Source organism: Pagrus major, chromosome 5, assembly GCF_040436345.1.
Source record: "Pagrus major chromosome 5, Pma_NU_1.0".
NCBI classification, from domain to species: Eukaryota; Metazoa; Chordata; class Actinopteri; order Spariformes; family Sparidae; genus Pagrus; species Pagrus major.
The window spans coordinates 39,953,554-39,968,212 of record NC_133219.1 but is presented as its reverse complement, the minus strand read 5'-3'; the positions used below and the strand labels follow the sequence as shown (position 1 = coordinate 39,968,212).

Here is a 14,659-nt window from a genome sequence, read left to right as displayed (position 1 = left end):
TCCCAAATTATGACTTTTTATTTCACATTTCATACTTTTACCTCATTATTTAATATTATCTCATATTTATGCTTTTTATCCCATAATTACGACCTTTATCTATAATTTCTTTCATGACATTTCATCCCAAACTAGGACTTTTTTTATATCATAGGTATGACTATTATGTCATTATGATTTATTATTTCATAATTCTGATTTAAAGTTCATAATTTTGACCTTTTGTGTCATATTTATGACTTTTGATCTCATAATTCTGATTTATGATCTCATATTTACAACCTTTATCTCATAATTATGACTTGTATCTTATCATTTCGATTTTATCCCAAACTAGGATTTTTTATATCATATTTATCATATTTAATTTTTAATCTCAAAATTTAATTTATGTCATAATTTTGTCTTTTCATGGGAATATTTTTCATCCGTATTTTTTTCTTTTAACTGGTTTAAATGTGCCTCCATACAAACCTGACTGGTGAATTAAAAGCACATATCTGAGTACAAAGCCTGTTTGTGTCCGCTCACTTCTGCTTGACGATCAGACTACATTACCCAGAATCCCCGGCTGACAACAGAACCCAGCAGCGGCACATGTTGATCCATCATGGCGGCCTCCGTCAGAAAGATGGTCGGTGTGTGTGAAGACTCGAGCAGCAGCGACGACGAAGCTCTGCGGAGGTGTCAGGAGGCGGTGTGGGAGGCACGAGGCGACAGGAACACAGGTGAAACATTAAACTATTAAATTAATGAAGAAGAAGAAGAAGAAGAAGACATTACTGTACCGACTGATACACTCCACAACATCCGCCCATTCAGAACTCCACCTGGAATATGTCTAATTTAAACACAGAGGCGGTTTACATGTTGGCTGAAGATGTGTGAATGTCAGAAACACACATTTCCACGGTTCTGCTGTCATTACTGGACCTCAGAGTTCATTATTCAGCTTTAACCTGCTGCAGCCTGCTGGTTTGAACTTTCGGCTCCATCAACTGAACTCGTTCACTCACACAGGGTTTTATTTCATGCGTTTTACCTGCTGATGACAGCTGCTGTCTTTGTGTTGTAGATGGGGACACCAGTGTGCAGCAGTCAAAACGGTAAGCCTGCACCGAGTGTAACACAACATGCTCTGAGTGTAACACAACATGCACTGAGTGTAACACAACATGCTCTGAGTGTAACACAACATGCTCTGAGTGTAACACAACATGCTCTGAGTGTAACACAACATGCTCTGAGTGTAACAACATGCACTGAGTGTAACAACATGCACTGAGTGTAACACAACATGCTCTGAGTGTAACAACATGCTCTGAGTGTAACACAACATGCTCTGAGTGTAACACCTGCACTGAGTGTAACACAACATGCACTGAGTGTAACACAACATGCACTGAGTGTAACACAACATGCTCTGAGTGTAACACCTTCACTGAGTGTAACACAACATGCTCTGAGTGTAACACAACATGCACCGAGTGTAACACAACATGCACCGAGTGTAACACAACATGCACTGAGTGTAACACAACATGCACAGAGTGTAACACAACATGCTCTGAGTGTAACACAACATGCACTGAGTGTAACACAACGTGCACTGAGTGTAACACAACATGCTCTGAGTGTAACACCTGCAGAAGTAACGGCTCAATGCAAATCTTTTATACGAAGGTAAAAGAGTGAATGTTTTCTGGATCTCACAGGTAGTTTCCTGTTTTTGCTGCAACAGTTAGTCGATTAATCAGCTGCAAACTGTTTGATAACTGATTAATTGTTTGAGTCAGTTTTCAAGCAAAAATGTCAAACTTTTTTTCTGGTTTCCAGCTTCTAACATGTGAGAGTTTTCTGCTTTTCTTTGTCAGTTATGATGATAAATAAAAGTCTTTGAGTTTTGGACTGTTGGTTGGACAAAAGACGACATATGAAGTAGAGCTCGACTGATATTAGCCGATCACAGACATCAGTATCTGCGTATACTGTTTGTTGTCCAGTGTAAATATTTGTTGATTATAATGCAGTAGAAGATGCTTTGAATATTTTTTGATTATTAAATTCCCAGTAAATCTGCTGGTTGAGTGCATTTTATAGATGATTATAATATTTTAAAGATAAGTTTACAACCTGCGCACCTGAGGATGAGAAGGACTCAGGTGTAGAGTAATGATTTGACATCCATTAGCTTTAATTCTTATTATCTTCTCTGGCTTCGTATTATCATACGTATTTATTGGTTTTAGGGATACAATAAAAACCAAAAATTTAAAAAATAAAGGTTTGCCCCGATATATATCGTGCATCTCTAATAAATAATTAAATTGCAGCCATATTGCCGAAATAAATGACAAATAAACCTGCAGCTTATTGGTGCTGCAGTGAAAATGGATGCTGTTAAAGCTTGAATTGTTTGTGAGAAGTGAATTAATGTTGATTTGTGTCTCGCTGTGTTTCAGTATTGTTGTCGCCAAACATGAACACGACGGCAACGAGCTCCAGGTCACTGAGGGGTTTCGAACACACGTCGCTAAAAAGTTAGGAACTCTCCTGGACGGGTCAGTCGATGCAGCATGAAGACGCGTTTCTGTATTTTAATGCAACAATCGATTTTACACGCGACTTCCAACACTGTGTGTGTGTCTGTTACTGCAGCTGCATTTCAGAGACGCGGACTGAAACTTCATCATGTGTGGAAGCAGCGAACCGCGTTAATAATGATGATGATGATGAAGGTGAAGTTTCTTCTTATTCCTGATTCTTAGACTCTGCTGTCTCCTCTGTAAATGTTCGCCAGTCTCATTTTTGTTTTCTTTTTCAGGATTTCGTCTGTTTTCTACGTCCGTCGCGGGACAGACGGCCGAGGAGCCTCCAGCTCCTGCGAGGCGTCGGCCCGTTCCCAGCTCAAGGTCCAGATTCTTTAGTGTATTTTATTCATTTTTAATAAATGTTTAAACAGTTGAAACCAGTTAGGAATTGAAAAATATGTATTTGTGATTTTTAATTTTGTGAGAAGTTAAACGTTTGTCTGTTGGTCACAGTGACAGCGACAGTGAGATGGAAACCAGGCTGAAGGAGGCAGCGGTGTCCGTCAAAGATCTCTTACCCTCGTTCTCCTCGACTCCCTCAGAAGAGCCTCCCTGCTCTGAAACACAGAAGAAGAAGAAGAAGAAGAAAAAGAAAGAGGTGGAGGCAGAGGAAGAGGCAGAGGAAGAGGAGAGCTGTGTTGTTAAGAAGAAGAAAAAGAGGAAACAGACTCGAGGAGAAAGTGACTCTGCAGCTTCTCCTCTTAATGCTCAAAGCACCGGCGAACAGAACGGCAGCTCGGAGCAGGAACGAGTCAATGGCAAAAAGAAGAAGAAGAAGAAGAAGAAGCGAGAAGGAAACGCAGAGGAAGAAGCTTTGGACTGAATCATCTTTTATAATGTTTGTCTGTTTCCAGTCTGTCACGAGTGAGAAATGAGAGAACGAGGATTTATTTTCCAAAACATTCAGAGTATATTTCAGGAAGCCACAGTTAAATCTTTTCATATTATTGTTCATTAAGAAACATTCAGAGGCTGTGACATAAAAAACAAATGCAGGTAACATGCGGTTTAAAAGTTCCAAGTTAATGTACAATTTCTGAATATTACATTTTAATAAAAATACGTTTCAGTGTTGATTTTCAGTTGATTGCTGTATAAAAGTGAATCTTCTCTAACGTGGATTCTTGTTCGCGTTACAGCCGTTCAGAGAGTCTTTGCAGCGTCACGGCTGAATCGTCCTCGTGTCCTCTGACAGCAGGTTTATCTGGAGGTTTACGCCGCAGGAGTCCAGCTGGTAGCGAGGACAGAGCTCTGTTACTGTGCGGTCGACACCATCTGTGTAGGGATGTAGGAGCTGATGTCTGCAGGTGAAGCTGAGAGGAGGTGAGACTGGTGGCTGTCTGTGGTCTGAGGAGCAGGGTACAGCTCCAGGCTCTCTGAAGAAGCTGCTCACACAAACACAGAGGAGGAACATTAGTTTATCTGTTCAGTCAGGATGAGTTTCTGTCCATGTGAGCGTGGAGGTGATGAAGATGTTTATTAGAGATGTTTGTTGTCACTCTGATTGTTCAGGTCGATCGTATGGAAATCTTTTGCTCAGAGACTCAACTACAGAAATGGTAAATAGTAATAATTAAAATGTATATAACAATAATAATAATAATGAAGAAGGATGGCAAGAAAAGTGTTGATACATGAACTACAGAGTGTTTATTAACCATTTACAGTATTATGAACAACAGCTGCAACTTTCAATAAACAATTGCTGATAGTTTATGAAGCATTTCATTGTTAACGGTGAAATAAATATTAACTAAAGTTTCTTTAACTATAAATCTGCCATTTTTTATATACATCATTTATTTTAATCATATGACAGATATTATAAAGTGCCAAACATAAATACATATATATATGAAGATACATATGACCTCAGTGTTAGTTACGTCCCTGGGTGGAGGTTGTGTGATCAAATTGAAATAATAAATGTAGGTTTCAACAAAAATATTAGTGTCTCAAATGAATGTAACTGGATTAAACCAGGTGATTTCACCTGTTCATCCCTGAGAAGCAGATGAGAGTATTAATGCGTTGCAGCTGAATATTAATGTGTCTCTGTGACTGTCAGAGTCGTGTTGTGTTGTAGACATGAAGATGTAAACGTGTATTCGCAGCTGTGTACCTGGTACAGGTGTGTGCGGCTGCAGCTGTAGAGAGTCTTCTTGTAAAGGTGAGTCCGTCTCTTCCTCAGGATCTGCTGTTAGAATCTACACAAAACAAAAATCAACAACAGTTTTTTACCTGAATAAATAATAATATCATTCATGTGTTAACAGACCGACACCACGTCAGACTGTTACCTGTCGCACGGCAGCGAGGCTCGTCAGCGTCCCCAGGCTGCTGCCGTCAGCGATGACCATGGCCTGAGACAGCAGACTGGACGAGTGGTACTGAGGCGAGTCCGACTTGTACACTGTGAAGAACAGGTGAGTGAATCTGTAGTCAACAGAACATGTTAAAGGGACAGTTCACCCCAAAATGAAAACAATCTAGATGGATCAATAACACTACAGGTCAGAGGAAAAATATGTATTTTTGATTTTTGGGTGAACTGCCCCTTTAAACTCGTGTCATTTCTGTAGACTTACTGTGACAGGGCAGCTGTGCCATGGTGGTCATGAAGGGACTGGCGCCCATGTGACTCAGCTGCTGCGCTAACGGCTGCTGTGACGAGGCGTGGAGCTGCTGCTGGAAGGAGATTGGCTGCAGCGTGGTGAACCCGCCCCCCACGCTGTTGATGACAGGCACAGTCTGAGGCTGCGTGGAGGCCAAACCTGGAAAACAAAGACATCTCTGATTTTTCTGTTTATTCTTATATAACGCAGGAAGGAAACTAGAGCCAGCGTTACCGATGAGGAGCGAGGACTCCCCCAGGCTCATGACGCCGGGCAGCGAGGCCATGATGAGGCTCTGTGAGGAGGCGGGGGAGGCAGACAGGCTGTGCAGCGAGGTCAGAGTGCTTACTGGGGGCAGCGGGCCGCCGCTGGACACCTGAGAGCAGACGACAACATGGTCAGGATGGCATGCAGGTAGTCTGCGATACACACTAGGGAGGGATGGTGACACGACCTCTCACCTGTTTGAGGTTTTGAGTCTCGAGGAGTGTGTGACTGGGCTCCAGCTGGATCGGACTGACCACAAGACGTCCCACTCTCTCTCCTCCACCTCCTCTGACTGAGCTCACTGTGTCGCACAGGATCTGCTGGCTGTATTTCACACCTGGAAACAACAACAAGAAGTCAGTTAAAGTGAACTCCTGAGAGACGTCACCTCCCCGCTCTATATGCAAATAAACATCACTGGAACAAACAGACACCATGTTTCTACACAAAGAAAGAAAGAAGTTCATGTAGAACATTTGCTGAATTTACAAGAAGGTCCAAATAATGAAGAATCTGTCAGAGACAGCGTTTCACAAAGTTTACAAAGTTTCTCCTAACTCAACAACTCATGACACTTTTTACAATATTAAGATGTAGAAGACTATTTTTTGCCAGATGAATGCGGTTGTAGTGTTACCGTGCTCAGGACTGGGTGGGAGGTTGGGGTGAGAGGAGGTCTGGGTGGTAAAAGGCGTGTCGAGAGCCAGTTTGTGTCTGAAGGCCTCCTCTTTGCGGCGGTTGGCGAACCAGTTGTACACCCGGACCTCAGTGACCAGGTTGGAGCCGAGGCCGGCGAGCTGAGAGGGAGACACCCCCCTCTGGATGCACTCCGCCCTGAGGGAGGAAGAGCGTGAGACATGAATGAATGGGGGGAGGAGATAATGGCTGGATTTTCATTTTTAGGTGAACTGTTCCTTTAATATAATCCAAGGCTGAACATCGCTCTGTCTCACCTGTTGCACTCCTCCACTAAGCCCTCCCTCTCCTCCTTGCTGGGGTTCTTCTGTCGGTCGTAGGCGTGGAAAAGGATCTGGAGAGACGCTGGACCCCATTTGAACCTGTTCCTCCGTCCCTTCCTGGTGTCCTCTCCCGGCTCCTCCCCTGACGACAGGCCGTGTTTGGCGTTGGTAAACTCTGGAAGAGAAAGGTAATAGTTTCCTTTTTTTAAACCTCTCTGTCAGTCTCCCTCTAAGAGCTGTTCAGACCTGGTATCAACATCCGTGCTGAGGTGTGAACGACCCCAACATGCATTCAGTCACGTAGACCACATTCAGAGCAGTGTGTCCTCCAACTGATGTCCTCTGTGAAACAAGAAGAGGAAGAAGCCACAACAACTACAACTAGTAACCACAACATCACCAGACTCCCTTAACAAATGTAGTGATTTTAAGAGTTGTTTCATGAGGAGCTGAACAAACTTTGTGAAACGGCTGCGACAGATTCTGAATCATTGTCTCCTTCTTGTAAATTCAGCATTAAATGAAAACAGTAAGTTGTTTGTTTCCTTGTAAAAAGTGTCAGTTTGTGGCAGCACGGCTGCACCAGCCTGTCTGCTTCTGTGTCTAAAGTGCTAAAGTCTGACCTGCCAACATTTAGCAGCTGTTTGAACACACTGTTTACACTGATTTCACCATTTACACTCAATTTATGACAGAAGAAACATTTTATTGATGCTAAACATGTCACATTTTACAAAGACACTAAACAGTAACCAGTATAGGCTACTTGTGGAGAAAGTCACCCGACTCCATTTAAAAATGTCTCAATTTAGTGAGTTGTTGAGTTGGAGAAACTTTATAAACATTGTGAAACAATGTCTCTGACTAATTCTTCATTATTTGGGCCATCTTGTAAATTCAGCAAATGTTCTATGTGAACTTCTTTCTTTGTGTTTGTGCCAGTGATGGATGCGTTTATTTGCATACAGAGCAGGAAGTGAGATCTGATCACCAGTGGTCACTCAGGACAGATGTTGACACCAGGTCTGAATCCCCTCTAAGAAACCTGACATGTGATGCATGTTTGAAAGCAGCTGCTGGTGTACTCACGCTGGCTGATCTCGCACTGCTTCTTGACGTACCAGGTGTACAGAGAGGCTCTCTTCTGGTTCTTCATGGGCGTGCCTTTGTTGAGGTGCTGGGAGAGGTGGGACTGGTTGAGTCCGGTGGACTCCACCACCTCTCTCTGAGGGAGGTTGTGCTGCTGCATGTAGCTTTTCACCATTTTTGCAACGTGCCAGGGGTCGCCCCTGTTAGACAGAGACATCATGTTTGTGTGTTTTGACCTCCCTTATATTCTTGTGTAATTTTATGTGTTTGACTTTCTCAGTTAAACGTCTTTTCATAAAAGTGTTAACAGGCTCAGTTTGTCATGACGTGAGACGTATAGTGTGGCCTGTCAGAGGGAAGTAGAGAGGCTTATTGACAGAGAGAGATAAGAGAAAGCACACCGGGGCAAAGTCCAGGCTTTCAGATCAGTGGAGGGGAAAACGTGTTAAAGGTTTATGTAGCCTATTTTAACACTTTCTGTCAGTTCAGGAGCAGAAAAAATACACAGAATAAAAAAAAAAAACCATCCAACAAATTAAAAGTTTTAGACAAGAAAATGTTGTAAAATATGTTTTTAAACAGCTGCTTAAAAAGCATTTTAATACCTCTTACAAATACTCAATAAAGTGTCTGATAACATGAGCACAGTGTTTTCCAAATGTCAGGAAAAAGGCTGAATAGTCGCCTGTAGAAATATCCCTCGTGCGTTATGTAAACAGAGCCTCACATGACCAGCCCTGCTCCATTAATCTTCACCTATGCATGCAGCTTATTTATTAAGAAATGGCCGGAGAGTATAATGATGGGGGTGGGTAATTAGTAACTAGCAAAGGAGGAACCCGCTTTAAATTCGCCTCAAAAGCCGGATTGCAGAGAGAGAGAGACAGACAGAGAGGCAGGAGGAGGAGGGAGGAATTTAACTGAGCTTAAAGAGAAATATGTCACCAGGTAAACTTATATCCGAACTCTCAGGTGTTCGGTTGTGATGTCCAGGAGGTAAAAGAGCGTCGATGAAGAGGTCATTTTGTAATTCAACCTGAGAAAGACAGACAGAGAGGAGCTACTCACTGCAGGAGCTGGTCCACTTCAGCCTTCAGTTTGGCCGCCTCCTGTGGGGGAAGCTTCTCCAGCTCTCGGTATATCGGCGGTGGGAAATCCATCTCCCCCTCCTCGGAGCTCTCTCCGTCCCCCCTCTCTCCCCTCTCGGCGCCGGCGCTCGCCCTGTCCCGCTCCAGCTCCCCGATGGCTTGGACCAGGACGTCCCGGGACAGTCCGGACCCCAGCAGGGCCCAGACGAGCTGCTCCTGGAGGGCGGTCAGGCGGCTCGGCCTCGTCATGACTCTGTCTCTCTCCACTATCCTCTCCTCCATTATTCTGACGCCTCACCTCGCTCCCGCCTCGCAAACAAACACTGCTCCTGTGTGCACTTCCACGCTCACAGACGGGCAGCGTCGGGCCTCATTGTGTCTGCTGTCCTTCTTATACTTTCATTTTTCCTGTGTTGAGTTTCCTCCCGATGTGTCCCGAGCCGCCTGGTTTTAGCTCTCCACCTGCTGTTTTCCTTTCAAAGGTCAATTTTCTTTTTTTTTTTAACCTTCCTCCTGTTCACCCCCTCCTCCTTCATGCTCCCTGTGAACTTTGTCCCCTCTCCCTCAATCCCCAACACTGACCAAAGTACAATTTAAAAACAATAAATAACAATGAGAGGATGTTACAGCTGAACGCAGAGCTGCAGAGGCTGCAGGCAAAGAAGACAAGTAAAGAAAACATGACAGAAAACTAGTGTGGTGGATTTACACATGTAGATATTTCTGATTTCACACCGAGACAGACCTCAGACCTCAGGAAGATCCTCTGAGGTCTGAGTCCAGAGACCCTCTTACTCATATGTTGGATTGAGCGTAGTAAAAACTTTAAAATTGATGCATGAAGGTGAAAAATGTCAAAATAAAGGCCATAAAGACAACATTAGATTAGCTGAGCAGAAACATGCTTCATGTTTCCAACACGCCACTAGAGAGCGCTGCTGTGTCACCGCTGAACGTCCCAGCTTCAGGACGGAGCCCTGAACCAAACTGACTTTAAGGCCCTTTCAGACCTGATACTAACATCTTCTGTTACAACTCCTCCATCACTGGGACAAACACACACCATGTTTTTCACACAAAGAAAGAAGAAGTTCATGCAGAACATTTGCTGAATTTACAAGAAGGAACAAATAATGAAGAATATGTCCGAGACAGAGTTTCACAAAGTTTATAAAGTGTCTCCAACTCAACAACTCACTAAATTGAGCGATTTTTGAAGGGAGTGACTTTCTCCACAAGTCGCCTATATTGGTTACTGTTTAGTGTCTTTGTAAAATGTGGCATGTTTAGCGTCAATAAAATGTTTCTTCTTCCATAAATTGAGTGTAAATGGTGAAGTCAGTGTAAACAGTGTGTTCAGACAGCTGCTAAATGTTGGCAGGTCAGACTTTAGCACTTTAGACACAGAAGCAGACAGGCTGGTGCAGCCATGCTGCCACAAACTGCCACTTTTTACAAGGAAACAAACAACTTACTGTTTTCATTTAATGCTGAATTTACAAGAAGGAGACAATGATTCAGAATCTGTCGGAGACAGAGTTTCACAAAGTTTGTTCAGTTTCTCCTCATGAAACAACTTAAAATCACTACATTTGTGAAGGGAGTCTGGTGATTCATTATTTTACAGTCCAGCTGCTCACCTGTTGATTATTTAACCATGTTTATCTCTTTTGTATCTTTCTTTCCGCTCGTCTCCCCAAAAACATCTTTTCTTTTTACATGAATGCAGATAAAGCGAACACTTTGTGCAGCTGATGTTGTTTAAAGACTTTATTCTTTTTAGTTAAACTCAACCTGTGAGCATGTTTGCATCTGATTTCTTTGTGTCTGATCCTCTCTCTTGTTTGAGATTCCTGGAATGATCGGTCGGGGAAGGAAAGAGGACAAACTGAATGGGAGAAACCCTCTCGGAGTTAATGCAGCCCTTTATCTTTTCTCCCTCTTTCAGTGTGAAACGCTCACTTTCTCCGCCTGGATCACCTTATACCATTCTCAGGTTCAGCCTATCAGCACCTTTTTGTGCGGGGCTCTTGTTACCTCACCCCACCCTTGGGAAGATGGCATTATACTGTATTTGGAAGGGTAACAGAGCTCCCTCTATCTCCCTGAGACATGCCACTGACCTGTAATTAAGTCCCATTGTACTATAGAGAAGAACTCCTCGGCAAAGCAGACAGAGGGCAGTGTGTGTGTGTGTGTGTGTGTGTGTGTGTGTGTGTGTGTGTGTGTGTGTGTGTGTGTGTGTGTGTGTGTGTGTGTTTCCAGCAGCTCAGATACCGCTGTGACTAATGCTGCACCGCACAGGCTGGTTTATCAAAACCCAGCACATGCAGCACACAGTGCAGCTCGCATTCTCCCTCCGCACAAGACTCAAAGCTATTTTGATTGGTAATGAGATACAAGCCACACGGTCCATCTCTCATTAGTGAGCCATTGCTGTCTGTGTGACCCCCCCACCCCCCACCCCCGTCCCTGCCATTCAACCCCATTGATCATGCATGCAGAAATTTAACACACCCCTTAATTCCTGTCCAAATAGCCCCTGTCCCACTTCCAGAGCTTCATCTGCTCCTCTGCAGAGTAGCTGTGTTACAGACGTCGTGTTTCCTTTTGGTCTTTTCAGAAACGTTGATTATAAAAACATGAACATTGTGGTTAAATACAGAAATTAAAATTAAAATACACAAGGAGAGACATTTAAAAAAAAAAGGTTTGATTTTCTTTTTTTGAATAACATAAAATAAAAATCACTAGAAAGCAGAAATTAAACTTGAATGGCTCACTCAGTAGAGTGCATACCTCTGCCAAGACCCAGCAGTCCCCTTTGATTCAAACAGGCTTAATCCAATATCAAATAAAACATTTTTAAATCTGCTTCATTTGGATCCAGTTCAAATTGTACTCACTCAAAATACCAGCCACCAAAATAACCTGATTTTTGTTCTGTTCCCTGAGAAGTCAACAAAAATGTTGAAAAACGCCTTTACTCAAGCAACCAACCAAGAAAGTATTCGACACCAACTGACCGACCGACCAACCAATCAATTAACCAACCAACAAACCAGTCAAACTGTCAACCAATCAACTAACCAACCGATCAACCAATAAACGACGTCGGTTAAAAACAACCCAAGCTCCAGAATAAATGTTAGCTGAGTACGTTTCTGCAGAACCACAGAAAAGTTCAAACTGAACGTCTTTATGTTGCAGCTTTACGTTTGTTGAGGTTGAAGTTTATATTTCTCTCTCGTCACAACACTGTGTTAATGTTCTGGCTGGGTTCAGGGTCAGAAACACTGGGTCAGGGTCAGAGAACATCTGGTTTGGATCAGAGTTGGTCCGACTTCATGTGGAAAGTAGATGGTTTTGGTGTCTTCTGGTTTTATTGCTTTAATCTTTTTATTTGTTTTGCTTCTCTGTGATTTTGAACACTTTTATTCATATTTATCCTTTAACCTCTCCATAGTTTCTGTTTGTTGTTCTGTCACATGGTCTCCTGGAGTTTCCTGTGTCTTTGTAAACTGTTTTAAAGCTGCTGTATTAATAAAGTTATGATTAGTACTCATCTGGATCTGTCCAGACACCGGCAGCTCTGATTGGTTGTTCTGTGTGTATTTGAAGTGTTTTGCACTTTAAAAAACTTCCTTAATCTCGCTCTCCTCACACTTTGCTCCAAACTCTGAGCCTCGATCAGGTCGGACAGCGTCCATTTTGTCCATTTACCCGGCAGTAAGTCAAAGCCGTCATTGTCTCTGAGTGGCTCAGGCTGCTGATTGGACTTCACATTGGTTAGCAGCCGGGTCACATGTTGAGTCAGTGTTGAGAAGATTAGCCGGAGCTGGCTTTGGTACTAATTAAATACTTAAACCCCAGAAATGAATGAGCACACAAACCTCCTGTTAGATCACAGTGAATAAGCTGGTTTGCAGTTTGGACGCTGCAGCGAGTTAGTGATCGAACACATTATTATTCTTTATAACTCGCTGGAGAAAAATGCTGCAAGACAACAATGAAATAAACCACAACATGTCATTTAAGCCCGTCTAACATTAAAGCCTGTCAGCGCATTAAAGGAGCAGTACGAGAAACACCGGCTGCATTTTATGTGAACAGTCATGATGATCTCGATCATTATTATCGACTCTTTACTGAGTTTTCTCTGAACACTGTGAGGAAAACTCAACATCTGAAGCCTGCAATACTTCCTATTATTGGTATATTTGTGTCTTCCGTTTCATATTTTTTCAACCAAATCTAATTAATAGCACATGATTTTATTGTTTCATGACCAGAAACACAGTTTTCGTGGAATCTTCCCCGGCTGCTGATGTTTGGACATTTTTAAGAGTCTTCAAAACTAAAAAGACAAAAAGACATTAAACGAATCGGATCTTGTGAGTTCTGCCTGTTGAGCTTTTAACCGAACAAGAACGGAAATTGCGTAAAGATGCTCAAAATCAGCCAGAATGGCACAGGAAGTCTGGAGATTCTGCCTTCAAAATAAAGGTTTAATGTTTGTCACCTCAGGCAGTTGGATTTAAATGACTTTTGTTTTGAATTAGATTTGTTTAACACTGAATATGTGCAGAAGATGATTAGGACCGCTGTGAAAAATGTAATTGTGTTCCGACCTTTTCTCAGAAATCTAAGTTTTCTCTAAAAATGTACAAAAAAGCGATCAAAAGTCAACATCTAACCAAGTTCAGTGACGTTCAGAAGTGTATTTCTTCTTCTTTTGAGCCGTTTCATCCATTTTCAGTTGAAAACCGAGCAGAGAGGAAGGCAGGAGTGAGTGACCGATGTCTCGCACACTCACCTCTGCTTCAGGTTGGGTTGCCAGGTCCCACGGCACACCTCCCAGAAGGAAACTGACTAAGGCTAATGCTCCCATTTGATTTGTATTTGGGAGATTAAAAAGTAGAGAAGCCGTCAGTGTTTGTCGACCCGGGAATGAGTCGAAGGCAACATGACCACCACCTGCTTTTAATGGTGCAATCACATCCCCAAAACTCAATTCCATTTTTTTTTTTAAATGGTTGACATTTGTGTCACAAAGACTTTTCTCCAGATACAGGAAGGCCTGAGAATAAGACTCAACAATCAGCTGTTCCCAAACCTTTCTCCTGAATCAGCTTCTTTACCTTTAACAAGAGAAATGACCAATCAGAGCACAGTGACCACAAAAAGAGGCAGTGTTCAGAGACGTTATAAGAGAGGACACAAACCACTCGAAGCATTTTGAATAAAATGCCGAGTGGCAAGACCAAGGACACTAAAATCTGGACACAGTGTTTGAGGTGGATCCTCGTTCATCCTATAAAAGCTGCTCTGTGGCGTTTTGAAGCCAAAAAAGCTCGACTTCCTGGATATGAAATTACCCGGATCTGACGTTTTGCGGCCCAAAGAATGAGCACATTAGAGATCTCGACCTGACTGAGCCGGCTAATTGAATAGAGGTAAAATCGTGCAGCTCTTCTAGACTTTCCACATTTTATTGGACCAAATGGCTCAAACCATGATAATGAAACAAGTCATTTTGCAGGGTTGTGACGCTAAAAAAACAAATATCCATCATTTTACAGACTCTTCTTTCACGATTTTTGGGCCGCAGTGCATCACGTGATGGTCCGGCCGCTGCGTAAACTGGCTTCAAAGCCTGCCGCTCTTCCTCGGGGATTTGGACAAGACTTAAAAGGACTTTGATTTTGTTGGTCGCGAGACGCCACTAAATCCTGCACACTGGACCTTTAAGAGAGTGCAATTCATTATGCCAATTACCGCCATTTTATTTAGAAATATTGAAGCAATAAAAATAATAAAAGCGCCTCTAGCTCTTCATAAACATCAGTAATCAAAATATGTTATTTTTATCGATTAAAAATAAAATGGAATTCGGCTTTTATTTTGAAAGGCGGCGGCGGAAGCGGCGTGGTTCGTATCCGGCAGCTTGACGTCGCAGCCACGTGCCCCTCGGGCCGGAGGAGGGGGCGGAGTCAGCCGGTCCGGCCCACACCGGCCCTCTCCCCTCGCGGTCACCCCGGGCCAGACCC

General features: G+C 42.9%; 2 protein-coding genes across 2 annotated transcripts; one reads left to right on the top strand and one right to left on the bottom strand.

The window, feature by feature from the left end:
* The first annotated feature begins 605 nt into the window (after positions 1 to 605).
* On the top strand, positions 606 to 3,667 carry c5h12orf43 (chromosome 5 C12orf43 homolog). The gene is made up of 6 exons (XM_073465680.1): positions 606 to 728; positions 1,076 to 1,106; positions 2,463 to 2,561; positions 2,659 to 2,738; positions 2,825 to 2,912; positions 3,045 to 3,667. Exons 1-6 carry the CDS (start codon positions 611 to 613, stop codon positions 3,412 to 3,414), a joined length of 786 nt encoding a protein of 261 aa, XP_073321781.1. The 5' UTR covers positions 606 to 610; the 3' UTR covers positions 3,415 to 3,667.
* Positions 3,464 to 9,121, bottom strand: hnf1a (HNF1 homeobox a). Its single transcript, XM_073465679.1, has 10 exons — positions 8,590 to 9,121; positions 7,522 to 7,721; positions 6,427 to 6,607; positions 6,111 to 6,307; positions 5,668 to 5,810; positions 5,441 to 5,582; positions 5,180 to 5,365; positions 4,892 to 5,004; positions 4,714 to 4,798; positions 3,464 to 3,976 (listed from the first exon to the last, which is right to left on the bottom strand). The coding sequence occupies exons 1-10, from the start codon at positions 8,889 to 8,891 to the stop codon at positions 3,846 to 3,848; spliced, it is 1,680 nt and encodes a 559-aa protein (XP_073321780.1). The 5' UTR covers positions 8,892 to 9,121; the 3' UTR covers positions 3,464 to 3,845.
* Positions 9,122 to 14,659: the final 5,538 nt, after the last annotated feature.